Here is a 17624-nt window from a genome sequence, read left to right as displayed (position 1 = left end):
GTGTGCAAATGAGGAGTTCTTATATAACATAGCCAACACTGTAGCAACGACTTTAATTTAGTATCTTTTTAAATTTTCAGTTACGGCGTTTTCCTTGGCACTAAGCCAATAGTAAAGAAGCACTTAGAATTGGGAATAATTTAAGCCGTGCCTGCAATAAGATTCGGACCTTGAATAGCAAAGAAAACTCGACTTAGTTACGTTCCTTTACAATTCGATACAGTTCTCCGAAAACCAGAAACCTAATTAAAAAATAGATAAATAAACTCCGGCGTATTAAGACTGGTTTCATAGTGTTGCCAGTTGAACTACCACGTTGTATTTTGAACAGTTGAATAATTCAAAAATAAATATTATTCATGCGTTTTTCTTTGCACGAACCTAATGTGGTGTCAATTTAAATCATATCCGGTTCAAATATAGACTTTAATTGTCGATTTGGAATTTCGGAATTATGTATAACAACTTATTGTTTCTAAAATTGATATGTCAGTTCTTTATAAAAATTCTTCATTCCATCTCCAATCTATTTGAAAGAGTTTCACAAATGCTTATATGTATATATTTTTTTTACTTTTAAGAGTTCCATAATTCAACTTAAGCTTTAACTTAGGCTTTAGTCATGATATGATGATAATTATGATTCTTTTACATTCACGTCCAGGTATCCAACAAAATACTTATATATCTGTCAAATTATTTTTGTTATTAGATCTATTTCTGAGCATAGATAATTAAAAAATCTACTAAATTTAAATTTGGAATACTTTAAAAATAGACAATGAATATATTTACTTTTTATTAAATAATATACAACATCGTTACGGAATAATGAACTATTGATATTAACATATTTATTGTCTGTAGTTTATCAGCTGAGGATCTCCAATGGACTGTCTTACGGAGGAGCGGGAAAATTACGAGCTATTCAGTCTTTAAAGCCATTTCATCTGGAAAACGAAAGGAAATTAAATTTCATTTCCTGTTAATGTATATTTTGCAAACAATAAGCTAGATATAAACCAAGTCCATTACTCGCTTTATAATAAACTGAGATTTAATTTGAAGATAGAAATAAAATTAATTTATTCAACATTGGAATTTTGAACAGAACTCTTATGGAGCGTCAACAAATATTTTTTTTTTACATATTTTATTCTTTAATGTCGTAAAAAATATATTCGTAATTCTGTTAACCCATATATATAGTTGATATTATAAATCATTGTTAAATTTCATTTGAGAAGAATAATTATTTTGAATAATAGTTTATTAAAAGTATAAATAATTAATATCTTTAGATTTTAAATTAATATATTTTCAACTTTCAATAAAAAATAGCAATATTTTTAATTTACAATATTGCTAAAATATAACCATGAAAGTGAATTGCCAATGTGTGTCACCTGTAATAGTTTATTAAAAATATAGATAATAAAGAGCTTTTTATTTTAAATTGATTTATTTTTAACTTTCAATAAAAATAGAATAATTTTTAATTAAAAATATTGCCAAAATTTTACCGTATTTAAGACATTACTTATATAATTAATTTTATAATATTGTAATTATTAAACTGTTCCATTTAAATTACATTTAGCGAAGTAGTTAAAAATCCGTTAAAACAGTATTGAGCTAAATAAATAAAAACTCGGTACAGAGGCTATATGCGTATAAAGATGAAAATAAAAAACTAATGCAGTGAACTGATGGTGTCATGTTTACCATAAATCGCAGTCTAACTTTATATATTAGAACATTTGTCATGTTAGAGATGAGATGATTTTATATCAGCTACTCGCCTTTACATAATACGCGCAGAATAAATAGCAGGATGAAACGCTCACTAAGAAAAAAAACCTATTTGTTAACTTCTTTTATATATAACTTAATTAAAATATACTACTATACGAATTTTAATAATAATTAAGAATGTTTTATTAGCGAAGAAATCGTATATATAACAAATCTTCTTAGAATATTTATAGAAGGAGGTTATATAGGTGTGGTAGCAAAACGCATTAAAGTACTAAGGCTTTTACATCTTTTATTTATGTAACTAAATTGATTTTTTAATTTACTTGTGGAGACTGCTGTGTGCGGCCTATATATTAATCGACAGCAAATATACGATTCATCCCTTTGATGCATTTTAACCCATAACCAATCAACCTGTTTACATAAAAGCAATTTTTTGGCTATTTTCTGTGATATTCATACACCTAAACCAAATGCATTCTGATACAGGCTTACCTTAGTATTATTTAACGAGAATTACCATTTATTTCTCACCGCCAGCAATATATTTTTAAATTATAATAACAAACACTGTCTCTAATTATTAATGATATGATCTTTCAAATATTAATATAGAAAACAAATGATATCAACATCGTTTAGTCCATAATATAACCTTTTAATAAATTATTTTATGCAAATAATAATTTCAAATTACGTTCATATATTAAATAAGTTTAATTAGTATCAACCGCTTTTCTCTTGCATCTTAATCGTTTTTTATCGCTGAAGTTCTTGTTTAAAATTGGTTTCATTGTTTGTTGTATACTTCCACTTCATTCTTTAGCTTCTAGTTAATGGCGTTGAGGAAAGGTTAAAAACGTGGCAATACGATAATGGGAGAAGGTCATTTTCTTTCATTCTTTTATTATTCGTTTAAAAACTAGTTGTTACATTTAAAAACATAGTGTTTTAAGTTTTACCTTTGCACATATAAATATAATATTTTTCTTCATATTCATTCTTTGCGCATATATACAAAGTAATTGATTATAGGTGTAAAAACATTGAAGGAATTAATACGATACAACTAAATGAAAAAACAATTTATCAAAATTAAAAAATCAATTTAGTTTCAGAAATAAAAATTGTAAAAACCTTAATGCATCAATGTGTTTTGCTCATATAACCTCCCTTCATAAAGTTTCTAAGAATATTTGTTATACATACAATTATTTCACTTATGAAACATTCTTAATTAATATTAAAATTCAAATAGTTGTATATTTTAATTTAGCTATTTATAAAAGAAGTTAGCTAAAAGGTTTGTTTTTTTTTGTGAGCGTTTCACGCGACTATTTATCCTACGTAGAATATGTAAAGGCGAGCAGCTGAAATCAAAAAAGGAACGTTTTTTTGTTTCGAAAACATCACCTCTAACATCACAAATGTTCTAATATATAAAGCTAGACTGCGATTTATGGTAAACATAACACCATCAGTCCAATGCATTAGTTTTTATTTTCACCTTTATACGCATATAGCCTCTGTACCGAGTTTTTGTTTATTTAGCTCAACAATGTTTTAACGGATTTGATTCTATTTCGCTAAATGAAATATAAATGGAATAACAATGTTATAAAATTCATGACACAAATGTTTTCATAAACACGGTAAAATTTTAGCAATATTGTAAATTAAAAATACTGCTATTTTTTATTGAAAGTTAAAAATACATACTTTAAAATAAAAAGCCATTATCTATCTATAATTTTAATAAATTATTACTAGTAGCACTCATTGGCCATTGACATTTATGATAAAATTTTAGCAATATTGTAAACTAAAAATATTGCAACTACTTATTGTAAGTTAAAAATACATTAATTTAAAATAAAAAGCTATTAATTATCTATACTTTTTAATAAACTATTACCGGTAACACTCATTGGCCGTTGACTTTCGTGGTAATGTTTTAGCAATATTGTAAATTAAAAACATTGCTATTTTTTATTGAAAGTTTATAATACATTAATTTAAAATTGAAAGATATCAATTATCTATACTTTAAAACAACTATTACTGGTAACACTGAGCTGTGCTGAGCTGTGTCGTACACTAGCTAGCCTAATTGAATTCCAAGATTGACCTTTTCCTGACATCACCGTAATTTACCGAATGTAATTGTAATCGACACAATGTTTTTAAATTCATTATCATTATGACCATTATAATTTCAGCTGTGGACTATCCACTATATAGGTAATAAACCCCCGCATTGTTAACAAAAGGCCGAATAATGGATAATATTTGATTTGATATTTTTAAAAACGAAATTTTTAACTGGTCACCCGTGTCAAAAGACGTAATACCGCTACGTTATTTTTTAGATGCCATGCCATGAGAAGAATGCCAGAGCGGAGCTAACTCTTGCATTCTCTTGTCTCGGCATGACAACTTTCCACTTAAAGCAATAGCGGTTCCAAACACGCTTTGATTCGAAAAGAACCTATAACCTATAACCTAAATCCAAACTTGTAAAAACTACTAATAAATATATAATGAATGGTATAAAAATATTTAGAACTCAGCTAAATAAACAAATGTAAACTGTCGTCCAACGTGTTGTCATAGATTCAACTCGGAAATAATAAACTTATCACGTCTGAGAATAAAATGAAAACAACGAAGCAATAAAGGAGGCAATAAAAATGTACTACAACGGAGGTTTTCTTTTATAGTAGAAACTGCAGCGGAGTTATGAAAGAGAAAGAAAAAAAAAAGCTTTGTTCGAAGTAATACTGGACGTACTAATTTATATTGCAAAGGAGAAATTGTGATTCATATCCCGCTTTTAAGCGCGTCAAGATTCAAATGAAAATATATTTTATCTTGTTGAATCGATGAGGAAGGACACGGGGGAAATCATAAAATACACAAATAAAAATTAATAACACGAATCCAGATAAACGTTTAGACTATGTGAATATATAACAGATTATAAACGCAAAATAGCTGTTATAGCATATAACTTAAAAGCTTTATTATTTTTTGTTCTTATATAAAGTCACGGAAATTAAATCTAATATAATTAACTACTATATTTACATTTAATTATTTATTGAAATGAAGAACAAATCATATTATGCTATAACTAAACTGTAGTGTTATATTATATCCTACCTTTGATATATTTTAAAAAATTAGATATTAAATAGTGGAAGTCTGATAATGACTCTTTTAGAGAAGGACAACCATATCGATACCACGACGCTATTTTTTCGACCAAGTACTATCACGTAAGTTTTATAAGGTTCCGGATTGGATTGGAGCTATTAGAAAGTCGCGTAAGGGCTGCTATATAAGTGTTTGGTTATAAGTGAAAAAGCTATATAGGGGTGAACATATAGCTCTCAATTAATTTATAATGCACCGTATCCAAATATCAATGGTTTCAGAAATAATTAATAAAATAATTTTGATAAACTAAGAAAGAGCGTTTTCAAAATTCGGAATTCGATATATTTCTTTTTAATATTTGTTCCTGCAGACATTACACTGCCAGTATTTATTAGCATGTATAATAATAGAAAAAATGTAACATATTTCAGAGAAATTACTTTTAACAGACGATTGGATATCAGTGTAATAGCTTATAATATATTCGCCGCTTTAAAACTTTAACACGAATAAAAAATCACATTATTCGTATAGTTAAAAAATATTGTGTATGTCCAGAACAAATCTACCGCAACATAGACGTACGTATCCTTAATTTATTTATGACTCTATGTGATTATTGGATCTTAGATTTGAATATGGAATAGGGTAAAACCCATAATCGAAATTAAACCGGAAACAGTGTGGACTAATGTTATTTGAAAAGGTGGAAGTAAACGATTACACAAAGTCTTTGTTTTCGAAACAATGTTGGGGGAGTCCTGAGTCGGGGACCCTAAATAAGCGTGCGACGGTTAGAGGGAGGTTAATGACCCCGTGAGATTTAGGCTCAAGATAAATGTGACATAAAAGGCGGTAAATAAGGTTATACTTCACAGGTATGAATCTCGCTTTTGAGCGTATATTATTCTTAAGTCGTTCATAAAATATAAATCATACATATGACATTTTTATAACACATTGCTAATTGTTTAATTTTATATGACACTATAAATATAATGAAGATTATAAAATTACTATGTGTTATATCATCTCAAATGTCAGTGCACACGTGTGGAAAGAAATCGGAGAATAGGTTATCACCGACCCTTGAAACAACAACCATAAATTTGGCAAATAATAATCATATTCGTTAATACATTCATGCGTCGATTTAAAGATTTAATATTTTTATGACCAAGTTAAAATTTAGTTTTAATTAAAACTTTATGTAGACTATTAACGAATATTGCATATTTTTCGAATCCACATTTGAATTGTGATCGATGTAGTTAAATTCTTAAAAAATACATTTTTGAAGACCTCATTTTTAAAATATTCCTTTGTGCTATAATACGAAAATATAATTATCAATCACTTCTTATTATTTCTATACTCCACAGATATTATCTTCCGTACCTTTGTTCTAAATTATCCAAGGTATTTTTTTGCTCACGTTTCAATATTTACAAAGTCTCTTAAACTGTTTACGAACTTAATCTTATGTTTTAAAATCATAGGTTTCTTGTTTCGCATTCGAGACGCCCTAACAATATTTATTTTAATTATAAATCACATCAATTTATTTAATAAAGTGAACATGTAAAACGAATAATTTTCAACTAAAATCCGTCGCCAATGTGAAAGGTCATTGAACTCATTTAACTAACACGCAAGTCACGTTTATTATAGAAAATATAAAGGATAATTACTATGTTATAAAAAGTACATTATTATACCCGAGCGTTTAAAATACAGTTTATTAAAATTATAGGCACTGAAAGCATTAGAGAGAGGCTTGCGAATACTATTAGGTTTGATTTTTGATAGATGCAACTCTTGTCGAAACTAAACAACGTACCGATTTTAACTGGTAATAAAGTTATTTATTAACCGGTACGTTTTTTAGTAATATAATAATGATACTTATCATAATGTCTGCTATTAGATGCTCACTGAAGAGCGTAGACCTTAGCACTGCCTGAATGCAGCGAATTCCCGCGAGTTAGTAGTTACCTAGTGGCCCCTCCCACTGATCTGATCTCACTGCGTTTATAATCTAATCAACTAACTAAACTGCGTGTTTTAATGGCATATTTATATATTATACCCTTTTTCCTCTTATTCTGTATATGTGGGTGTTAAAAAGCCCGTATTATTCTATGCATTTTATTTATATATTATTTATGTTATATATAATACATTATTTATTTATATTTTTTTATGGCCCCCGCTATTGGGGGCCTCTCGTACCCCTAACTTTTTGGGATTTGGGACTTTATTGTTCAATATTTTTTTTCAGTCTTTTCTTTATTTATCACACTCTTTTACGCGTCACAATATCTTTCATTCTTTACTTTTGTCCTTCACAATATCTTTCGTTTGCTCTTTTATACCTTCTTTCTTTCCTCGCCTTTCTTCCATCATCTAACCTTCCTCGCTTTTCTTCCATCTCTATTTATATATTAATGGAGTACAAAAGAGTACAGTTACTTTAAAATCATACTTTAGGACAACTTTGGGTTTAGTAATAAAATTTAATTTAATACTAGTAAGTAATTATATTTAGTAAGACAAAAAGTAAAGAAATAACCGACATAGGTCAGAGGATTAGCAAGTTGAAGTGAGAGTGAGCAGGTCAGATATATGAAAAGATGGCGGCTGGAGAATTATGGTTGGGGGGGGGGCACGATAGTACCCACAAAATGGACAGATGACCTTGTGAAGGCCTCTTAGAAGTCTATAGAAAGGCTCTATGGCCGTTCTTTGATGGACAAGGCTACAATAATGAAGATGAACAGAAAATGTTAACTACTCGCACAATATATTTTACAGCGAAGACATGAATACTTTGTCAGTTCTCTGCGAAGATTATCACTAACCCTCTAAGATCTTAGTAAACTAAAATAACACTTCTATTTCAGTGGTCTTGTTAAATCGTGGTAGTAAATTAATATTAAAACTAGTTTTAAGTGCAGTCAGGATCTGCTCTGGTCACTTACGAAACTTGTCCGGAAGCTCGCCGAACAACTTGAACTATAATACTTGACCTGGTACTTTGACTGCAGTTTCGTAGAGAAAGTTCGAGAAATTTCGATGCGAGACTTACTTGCAAGTTGAATTTAAAAAACGTATATAACAAACGGGAATATTAATATACGGTTTATTTTTTTAGAAAGGGGACAAAAGCATAATACGGAGCAGAGGAAAAGTGATTGTTTTAATTAAAAACGCTGAAAACTGGCAGAGATTTCGCGTTTTTTTTTATTTGTGGAGTTGCAATTCTGAGCGCATATGCTGCGGTGAACCCATCGTATAAAAGCGTATGCATTGGTGTTTTCGTACCGTTTTTTATAGTGTGAAAATTCTTTATAGTACACATAACTTAGACTACGGATTTTGCTTTGACTCGCACTATGAACGCGGAAATATTAAACGAGTTATATCGCTTTTTGTCTAACACTGAATTCTCTACACCATACACAGATACGTACACACATGTACACAGGATTTAAAGCCTCAAAGCAGCCAAGTGTTTCCTACACTGTAACATTCTAGAGCGTCCGCTTCTTAAAGAATTGTAGATAATGACAAAGACCTTTTTCAGGAAGGCATTTGCGTAGTAAAATCGCTTACCTCTATACATTTGCACTTCTTTTTAAGAAATGTTGTTGTAAAACAAAATAAAAAATATAATTATCTTACTTTTCCATGCAAATTATAAAATATTAATGTATATTTTCATATCCAAGTTTATTAGATATATAACTATAGATAACATTAAGTTTTAGAATCTTAAAGTATGATAGGAATATTTATTTCACAGTTTAGCTGGCCTAAATGCGAATCAAGATTGACGACACGTTGATTAAAATAATTGCATATTTTAAAACTATGGGTCATAGGTATAAAACCTGGTCACAATATTTCTTTCATCGTGTTAAAAATACGAAGAATTGGTTTCAAAAAATTACTCAAAAAGAGGCCTAGCAGGCCACAGGAAACGGGTGGGGGACAGCCAGTACAGATAGATATATAAATATACAGACAGACATATATAAGTATTACATTTGTTTCTGTAAACCATTGTCTTTTATTGCATTATGTTATATAGCAAGCAGTGTTATCATTCTATTTTTTTATTCAACTCTCCATGATTCAGTTAAAAAAAAATTGTTCGAATAAAACTCGAAGTAGACTGTACTTTTTTGTCCTCTTTTTCTATAAGTATATCTATGTGTACAATAATATAGAACCCTAACGTTTGTATTTTGATATAGGATAAAATCCATATTAGTTCTCCTGAATGATGTACTTCGAACAACTCATAGTGACTGGAAAAGTCTAAGACGAGTATTCGAGAGGTCATAGTCCCACTAGTGGGACGGATCAAATCAATTCATCACTTGACGCTAAACTTAGGATCAGGTGGCGTTGACTAATAATAATAAAGATTACTCCGTGTTCAATCATTCACTATGAATATAGACATAAAACTGAGTATAATGTCTCCTCATGCCTCCATCTTTATAAATTTAAGAAAAACGACCAATTTTTTTTTATTTGACTTTAGATATTACAGCCTTGGCCGAAACTATTAAGCACTCTCATAAACCACACACATACACCAAAACTTATTTTAAACATTAATTATCTGTTTAACCACACAATTATGTACAATAATAAAATGCTGTTTCTTACTTTTACTACGGTTACCTGCTATTACATATTTATATTTTTTTGAGTTAATTAAAAGAAAAAAATCTAGTCAATAATATTTTTTTATTTTCAGAACTGAAGTATTTCATAATTCTCTACGGGCGGCAAAAATTTATTATTCTGTATAGACTTTTCTAAAAAAATTCGTTCAATACAAACGTTTTACTTAGACTTCATGTATTGATAACGTCATTTCAAATGACTGCTTACAATTGACGTTGGGCGCCGTACCTCGGAGATAAGGCGTAATTTCCGTTCGCTAAAGGTCAGCCTACCTGACCTTTACATGTTCATTTCTCACTCAAGGCCATATTACGTAACCATCCTGTTATGAATGGTGCTTGGTTATAGATGAAAAAGTTTAAAAGGGGCGAATTTATAACTCATTTTGTCATAATTACACTATAGTATACCCTGTTCTAAAAATCAATAATATCAGAGAAAGATAGAGAGAGATATAGAATTATAAATAACGTAATGAGGATATAATAAGAAAAGGCATTTATAAAATTCAGATTACTGTTTACTATCTGTTCTTGCAGACTAACTGCCAGAAGTTATTGGTTTATATGCCAATAGGATAATTAATTATTACAACATATAGCGATCACTTTATACAAAGTGATAGGAGTAAACGCTTTAAAGATTTTTGCTGGTTAATGAGATTCCAGATGACGTATGTCGAAATATAATCTGTGGATGATACAAACAAACTGTATCATCTCACTATGTGTATATATATATATATAGTTACATATTTGATTGTATCGCATTAATATTAAAATTATTAATGTTATAATTGAACAATGTAATAAAATTTCCATGTACATTATTTTAATTATTACAAATACATCTAGTTCACGGACCCTTCCGCTCCGTGAACTCAGTACCGATAAAGCTGTAAAAGCCTTAGTGCTAACAGCATTAACATCTTCAGAAACAACAGAAACAAATACAATAACATTTCATTTTACAAGAAATTACAAAGCGTAAACTTTATTATGCGATACCTCGCAAACAAACCCGAGAACTTAAACTTCGAAAATAATTCCGAACTAGATGAAAACATATATCCCTGCACAAAACCCCGTTCGCGTCGTCCAAATCAAAATCCTATCCTGTAAGCTCTATCCATTTTCTCTGTTCGATGGAGAACGGATTATCGTGATTTATTTTCAACAACAAACTCACGAGGATATGCAAAATTGGACTTTATACGAAACATGAGCGTCTCTCAGTTTATTATCACCTTTACTGGATGAGACGTTATAATTTCTCAGATTATGTAAACCAATTATGTCATAACAAGTTATTAATAAACGCGAGACAGTTCCGCGCACAAGTTTTTGTACACCTGTTCCATCAGATTGCAGTTAGTAGACGCGCACTACAAGACACAGGCCTGCCCCAAAGACAGCCACGAGATGCGGCATCGCTATACCTGCATCCAGCGAGTTTAATGTCATGGTTCCACCTAAAGGGGAGCCGATACACGCAGTATCTCTAAATCACCACTGGAGAATCTTTCGGCAACAACGGCTGTCACTTTTACAATCTACTCAGCCCTCTGCCAGTCCCTGGCCTTGGATCTCCTGCCGATCTCCTTATTTCTTTCCTGTTCATCATCGTAGACTTTATTGTCATCATGGTCGCTGTTGTCTTCGTCAACGTCGTCGTCGATGTTTTTATAATTATTGTAGACTGCGTTGTCCAAACCATCGTCGTCGCCGTTCTCTCCGTGGCGGTCATAATAATCGGAGTCGTCCCCTCAGTCGTGGTAGTCGCAGCTTCCGTCGTCATTGTTGTCGTCGTCATCGTCATCGTTGTCGTCGTCGTCGTCGTCATTATCGTCGTCGTCGTCATCGTCGTCATTGTCGTCGTCATCATCGCCGTTCTTGTCATCGTCATCGCCATCGTAATCGCCGTCGTCGTCATCGCAGTCGCCGTCATCGCCTACGTCGTCATCGCCGTTGTCGTCATCGTCGTGGTCGCCTTCGACATCATTGTGATCGAGATCATTATAAATAATATGATATGATAATCAAGAACGCATAGCTTAATTAATCTTTTGATTCTTTCTTTAATTAACTAACTAATGGATAGTATTAAATGATCGTTTTGACATTTTTTACATAAACATATGTTTTCATTTAAATATTTGGGTATTTCCATGTTTCGAAATTCTATGACAGATTATGTTTGTAGTAAGCGAGTGTTGCTCAACAGACAAGACGATGATATTTTTAAAAACGCTAGTTTAATTGTAATTTGCAGTGCTTTTTCTATTTTCGATTTCCTTGACTTTGATTGAATGGAAGAGAAAGGTCTTTTCTCTTTATATTTTTTCTGGCTGGATATAGTATTACTTTTTAAACATAGAAAATTTTAAATTTAGAACATTCTTCTGCTATTTTATAGATTCTACATTCTCGGCAAAATAAGAATATGAAAAATTATTTTGGAGGCTTGTAGAAAAATTGCCAATACCACTCGTTTCAATTTTCGGAACGCAAGTCCATAATATTCTGATGCATTAAAAGTTATGTACTGAAATGACATTTTTCTATATTTACAAGAAAAAGCTCTGTAGTATCTGGTATAGGAGAAAAGTGATTTCAATCTATCGCTTTTACACGACTAATAACAGGCCGTTATTAACAAAACGCTATTATGTTGCTGCTATAAAGCCGTTATTAATACTGTTTTAACATATACATTTTTAGCATGCTATTTCGCAAAGTTATAAACATTATATACACATAGCAGGCGTATATGATCCAATATGTTTGATAATTCAAGTTTATATTCGCATTGCTTCTGTGTATAATACTATGTTGATATATCACTACGACGCCTGTTTTAACATGGCGATATATTAAAGATATGAATGATTATTATTAAAAAATAATAAATATAAATAAAGAGTTTAATCAGTACATTCCTTTCCGAACTCTCTATAAGACAAATCCAAAACGAGATACCCGTGTTTTACGTAAAAAAAAATTTTGGTTCTAATAATAAGTTACCATTCTATATATCAGTAATAAAATAAATTGTTGAAATGAAAAAAAATTAAAAAAAGTAAAAATTTTAAAAGTAATTCATAGCGTTCAAAATAAAAATAAAAACAAGTTTTTGTAATACCATTTAACATTATTTTTTTATTTATAAAAATAATAGTCTATAACGATTCCCTTAAACAGTATCTTCTTAAAAGTTAAAACATTTGGTTTAAAATGATTATGTCGAGCAATGCCTTCATGCTTTAGAAATAGTTGAACTCAACAACAATATAACATTAGAAGTATTTTTAAACAAGTAGTCTTATATCTAGGAGTACCTTAGCGTTGACCGTTTAGTAGTCCTGGTTGTAAAACGGGAGACTGATTCAGAGAGAAATTTTCCTGAGGCATTACACTAGGCACTGTCTGGCGTTCACTGTTGTCTGTATATTTCACAAATAACACTTCATGTTCAGATGGAATTGGCGGTGGCGGAGGCAAGACTTCAACCGTATCCGGTTTCTTAACCAACACAAATATTATAGTCTTGTCCTCTACAACAGGCGTATTCCTTATTTGTTCATTTATCGCCCGAATCTGTGCGCTGTTCGATGATTCTTGTGAAGGTATTTGAACAAATATGATCTTGTAGATCTTTTTAGGTAGCTCGGGAGCACGGTATTGTGACGTTTCTTCTATATCTGGAGGTGGTACGTGAAAATAGATATGCTTCATCACTTGAGGTTCTATTGTTTGAACTATATCTACTCCATTATTTCCTTGATAATTAATATATTGGTTTGCAATCGGCGCTTTTCCAGCGGATAAAACTTCATTATTATCATTATTAGATTGTGATTTGCTAACTGAATATTTTGCAACTTGTGAATTAATATAGCCTTCATTTGCAATTGTTACATGCTCAACTGGGTTTGAATTGTCACTTTCAGGAATGTTTTGAGACAATGCTACTGCATTTTCAGGTGGCACAGATCCTTGGTTGGCACTATGTATTTCATTCTGACTCAATCCGTTAACATTTTCTACTTTATTTTTATTAGAATTGAGATGTTCCTCATTGTGTTGTTTCAAATATTGATAGTCTTCTATGGGTAAGGAATACGAAACTGCAACTTCATGTTCATTTATAGAATCATCCAATAAAGTTTGTTGTTTCAAATTGTTTGATGTATCTATTGGTAATTCGAAAGGCACCGAAGGTCTGGGATATAGGTACCCTGCCTCACTGCCAATCATCACCGCACTTACAATTATCTGAAACAAATATATGTAAATTAATCTTTTATTTATTAAAACAAATATCATCGCAATAGACATCTGTATGACTGAATATGATATTGAACTGTATATGTCTACATAAAGTTATAGCAAAACGAACCAGATATAAAGCCATGTTGAACCATAGAGACGTTGCAATCAAAATGAGTTGATAACGTCGTAAGTAAAAGAATATATAGGTATTAAATACTTTCCCCGTGACATATATTGGTCAGAAATTAATTTATATTCCGCATAAATCTCGCATTTTGATTTGAATAAACTTTCGTTTAAAAATAAGGTACGGTCCATAGTGTTCAGATTAGCGGGCTCGAGGCAGACAGGTGTTCGGCTTGATAACCGCTTTCACATCGAATTTCACATGTTTATTTTGTTCTTTTTTCAAATCGATAACAATATTGTATAATAGACGGTCATAACACTAGAGTGCAGTTCACATAACGGTTTTTATATTTTATTCTCATACATTTTGGAATGGTGAGAAAGCTTCAATATACGTATAAATAGATTATAAAATTATCACTTTTGCTTGCAGTTCTACTAAATATTATAAGTCCTACTTCTTTAATAACTACTGCTTATAAGTATACAATTAAAATATAACTATCTAAATTGAACTTGACTTTAGTATATTAATAATATCTGTCCTCCGTCGACTATTTGTTGTTATAAGAGGTATGTTTGAAGTTTGAACATATATATATTTTAATGAACCTCTTCAACCTCTTACGCATTGAATTAAAAAAAAACATTCTTAGCTAAATTTTACTAAATCCAAATAAAAATATTGACCTAATTATAAGTCTCTGAGTTATATCTATATCTGGTTTCAAAGATATCGTGTGGGTCAGTTCTGAAGTGGAAATCTTATACATATATATGTATATTCCTATATGTATACCTACTACTATGTATTATTACTACTACTATGTATACCTCACTATATAGTGAGAAGTCGCTGGATGCGAGAAACGTAGGAATGGTCACCGTGATGATCTTTGTGGGAGACCTATACCTTGGGATGGGCGTATGCAGGTTGAAAAAAATCGGATAGGCCTGTAAAAATTAAAAGATTTTTATGTAAAATAATATAGTCCGCTACACTTCTCACAATAAACATTCGGCCCTGCGTCTTCTGTTATTACGTAAAACTTAAATTTATTTACTAACTTGGATCAATTCTTGAATACGCATAACGTATCTTTTATAGTTTTATTATGATAAACACAGCTATAAAACGAAACCTTCATGGATGTGCCAATTCGTGCGAGCGCGATTTGTTAAATCGAATTGGCACATCCATTTTTTTTGACGACGTAAACTATATTCATGTTTCTAAGAACCAGTTCTAATTATAACAACTCTGTATTACGTCGATTTTGACTAACAAATTTGCGTATTAAGTTTGGTCATTTTGTAACTTATTGACGCTTCATCGAATGACAAGATCTTTATGTTCAAGTTAAGTATGTACGTACACTATCTGAAAAAATATGCTAATTTAGTTAGCTAAAGACAATGCTGTTGCTAATTACCGTTTAAATGAGTAACATACGTTTAATAATAGCTTTTTGGGACAGGTGAAGCAACGAAAAATGCCATGTTCAGCTACTCTAGTGATCTAAATTGGTATCCCCAATCCGAACTTTATTTTTTTTAAGCTTATCGTAACATAGACAAAATCAGAGGAAGTAATTGGATGCGGGCAGTGCAAGATCGATTATCGTGGTGACCTTTTTGGTGGAGGTCTATGGCTGGCAGAAGGCATCTCGGCTTACACAAATGGCTACCATAACATACTAGTCCAATGTTGAAATAGGCACCACTGTTATTTATTTAAAACCGTCTTTGAAACTTCAGATTTATTTTTAAGAAACTTAGATGATTGTGATTGTAGTTTTGTGCACCCACTTCTTCATCACTAAATTCTCAGTTAAACGTTCTTGAAAATCAAATTTTTAAGCGAATTTAATCCTTGTGGTCACTGATTAAGCGCTGGGTAGTCTTGGTGTTACAGTATTTCCCTCTTTTGCAATAGATTTGATCCCTCCTAAACAACCCTCTTCGTTTCATATCCCGACTTTGAATCGGTCTTAGTAGAGTTATTATTTTTCGTGTAGTACCGAAAAAAATTATTATAAAGATATTGAAATTTAATATTTCTCTTTATGCCTTATCCTGGAGTAGATTTCCGATCCATCGTGCATTCATTAAAAAGCCTACAAAACATTTATTTTATTACTTCTATTATTTAAGTTATATTAAATAAAGTACTATATATAAGCGGCTTTTTGTTTCTTTTAAATATATTCAGTTGGTGTCAACTATAAATTCAATGATAAACCAAATATAACAAACATTTGAGTGTAAAATAATGCTGCCAACAAAAAGTGAGGTGAATTTCTTTTTAAAATGAAAATTCTTTATTTATTCTTCCAAATCAATATCATTCCATCAAAGTAATCCCTCTCCAATAAATCGTACTTCTACCAACGCTTTTTCCGTTCCTCGAAACAGTCGGAATAGACTTTTTCTGACTCTATAACCAGACTACAGCCTTCAAGATATTCTTCGATTCGTTTTTATCACCTCAATTGTGCTCAAAACTGCATCCCCGCATGGGCTTTTTGTCGCACAGAGCCCAAACAGGACGAAAGCGATGGTTACGGAATGATATGGGTCGAGATTTTGGCAAAAAAGTCGCAAAGAACCAATGCAGTATGTCACACAAAACATCCTTAAAAATGGTTTGAGCCGAGGCAAATGATATACTACAATCAGGGATGTCTTCAATTTTCAAAAGATGATTTTTAGTCACCAAATCTTTAATTTTTCGAACGCGGTCCTCGTCGGTTTTATTTACATATATTACAATATGTTTAAAAAAATTACATAGACTTAGCTAAATTAGCTTTAGTCAAACAAAGTTGAAGTTTTGACTTATTTTAAAACGAACTATGGAATTTAAGACATTTACACGTGAGCGAGTGCCACAGATAAGTATTTTATCTATTTAAAGACGATAATTCAAAGAAATTTTCGTAAAATTTTGTTTAAAAAATGTAGCAATGTTTTCGAGAGTAGTTTTCATTTCTTTCTTCTTTCTTCTCTTTTCAGCCGTTAAACGCCCTCTGCGGTCCCCTAAAAGATCGTCACGATGACCGGTCATGTGCATCTCGCATGCAATGACTACCGTCAACCTTAATTATGTCGACGGTCCACTTTTAGGCCCATTGCACGAGTGATCTTGGTTCTTTTGCAAAACATCTTAATTTCCGATTAAATTTCGCAGAGAAACTCCAAGCATAGCGCCCTCCATTGCTGTCTGGGTGACCATGATCCTTCTTATTACACCCACCTTAGTAAACTTATTTAAGGCTTTCTTTATTAAAGTCTCTTACTTGTCTAAAGTTGTGTCCACTAAACCTACCTCTTATAATTACGACTGTAATCCACAACTTAATTAAGAAGGAATGTATAGTCAAAACATTTATAATTAAAAATTTTATCAAACATTTCAAATTATTCACAGAACTAATATCAATAACAACGTAAACTGACAACCCTGTCACATTTACCGCGAATAACAAGCTGCCTATAATATTAGCATTTAAAATTTGAAACAAGACAGGCCCATCTAAAAATTTAATAAGGGAGCCGCCGAAAAATAACTAAACCAAATTCAGTAGAAGCAATTGGGGGCTTCAT

At 31.2% G+C, this 17624-nt stretch overlaps 2 protein-coding genes across 2 annotated transcripts in view; one reads left to right on the top strand and one right to left on the bottom strand.

Moving 5' to 3' along the window:
• Positions 1 to 17624, top strand: part of LOC137919549 (frequenin-2) — a 137264-nt gene that overhangs the window by 108263 nt on the left and 11377 nt on the right. The gene's annotated exons all lie outside the window — the stretch shown is intronic.
• Positions 11384 to 14031, bottom strand: LOC137920893 (uncharacterized). The gene is made up of 3 exons (XM_068763911.1): positions 14017 to 14031; positions 12968 to 13892; positions 11384 to 11607 (listed from the first exon to the last, which is right to left on the bottom strand). The coding sequence occupies exons 1-3, from the start codon at positions 14029 to 14031 to the stop codon at positions 11384 to 11386; spliced, it is 1164 nt and encodes a 387-aa protein (XP_068620012.1).

This window comes from Battus philenor, unplaced genomic scaffold, assembly GCF_028537555.1.
Source record: "Battus philenor isolate CCGP_79_NKW_IND1 unplaced genomic scaffold, ilBatPhil1.0.hap1 SCAF_1, whole genome shotgun sequence".
In the NCBI taxonomy this organism is placed as follows: Eukaryota; Metazoa; Arthropoda; class Insecta; order Lepidoptera; family Papilionidae; genus Battus; species Battus philenor.
Note: the sequence above shows the minus strand (reverse complement) of the source record. Positions and strands in the feature narration are given on the sequence as shown.

Bases quoted from the DNA above. Each gene is read 5' to 3' on its own strand.
- LOC137920893 (XM_068763911.1), bottom strand. The intron at 11,608-12,967 runs GTCAACGCTAAG...ATGATGTCGAAG, and splicing joins ACAACCAGGACTACTAAACG to GCGACCACGACGATGACGAC.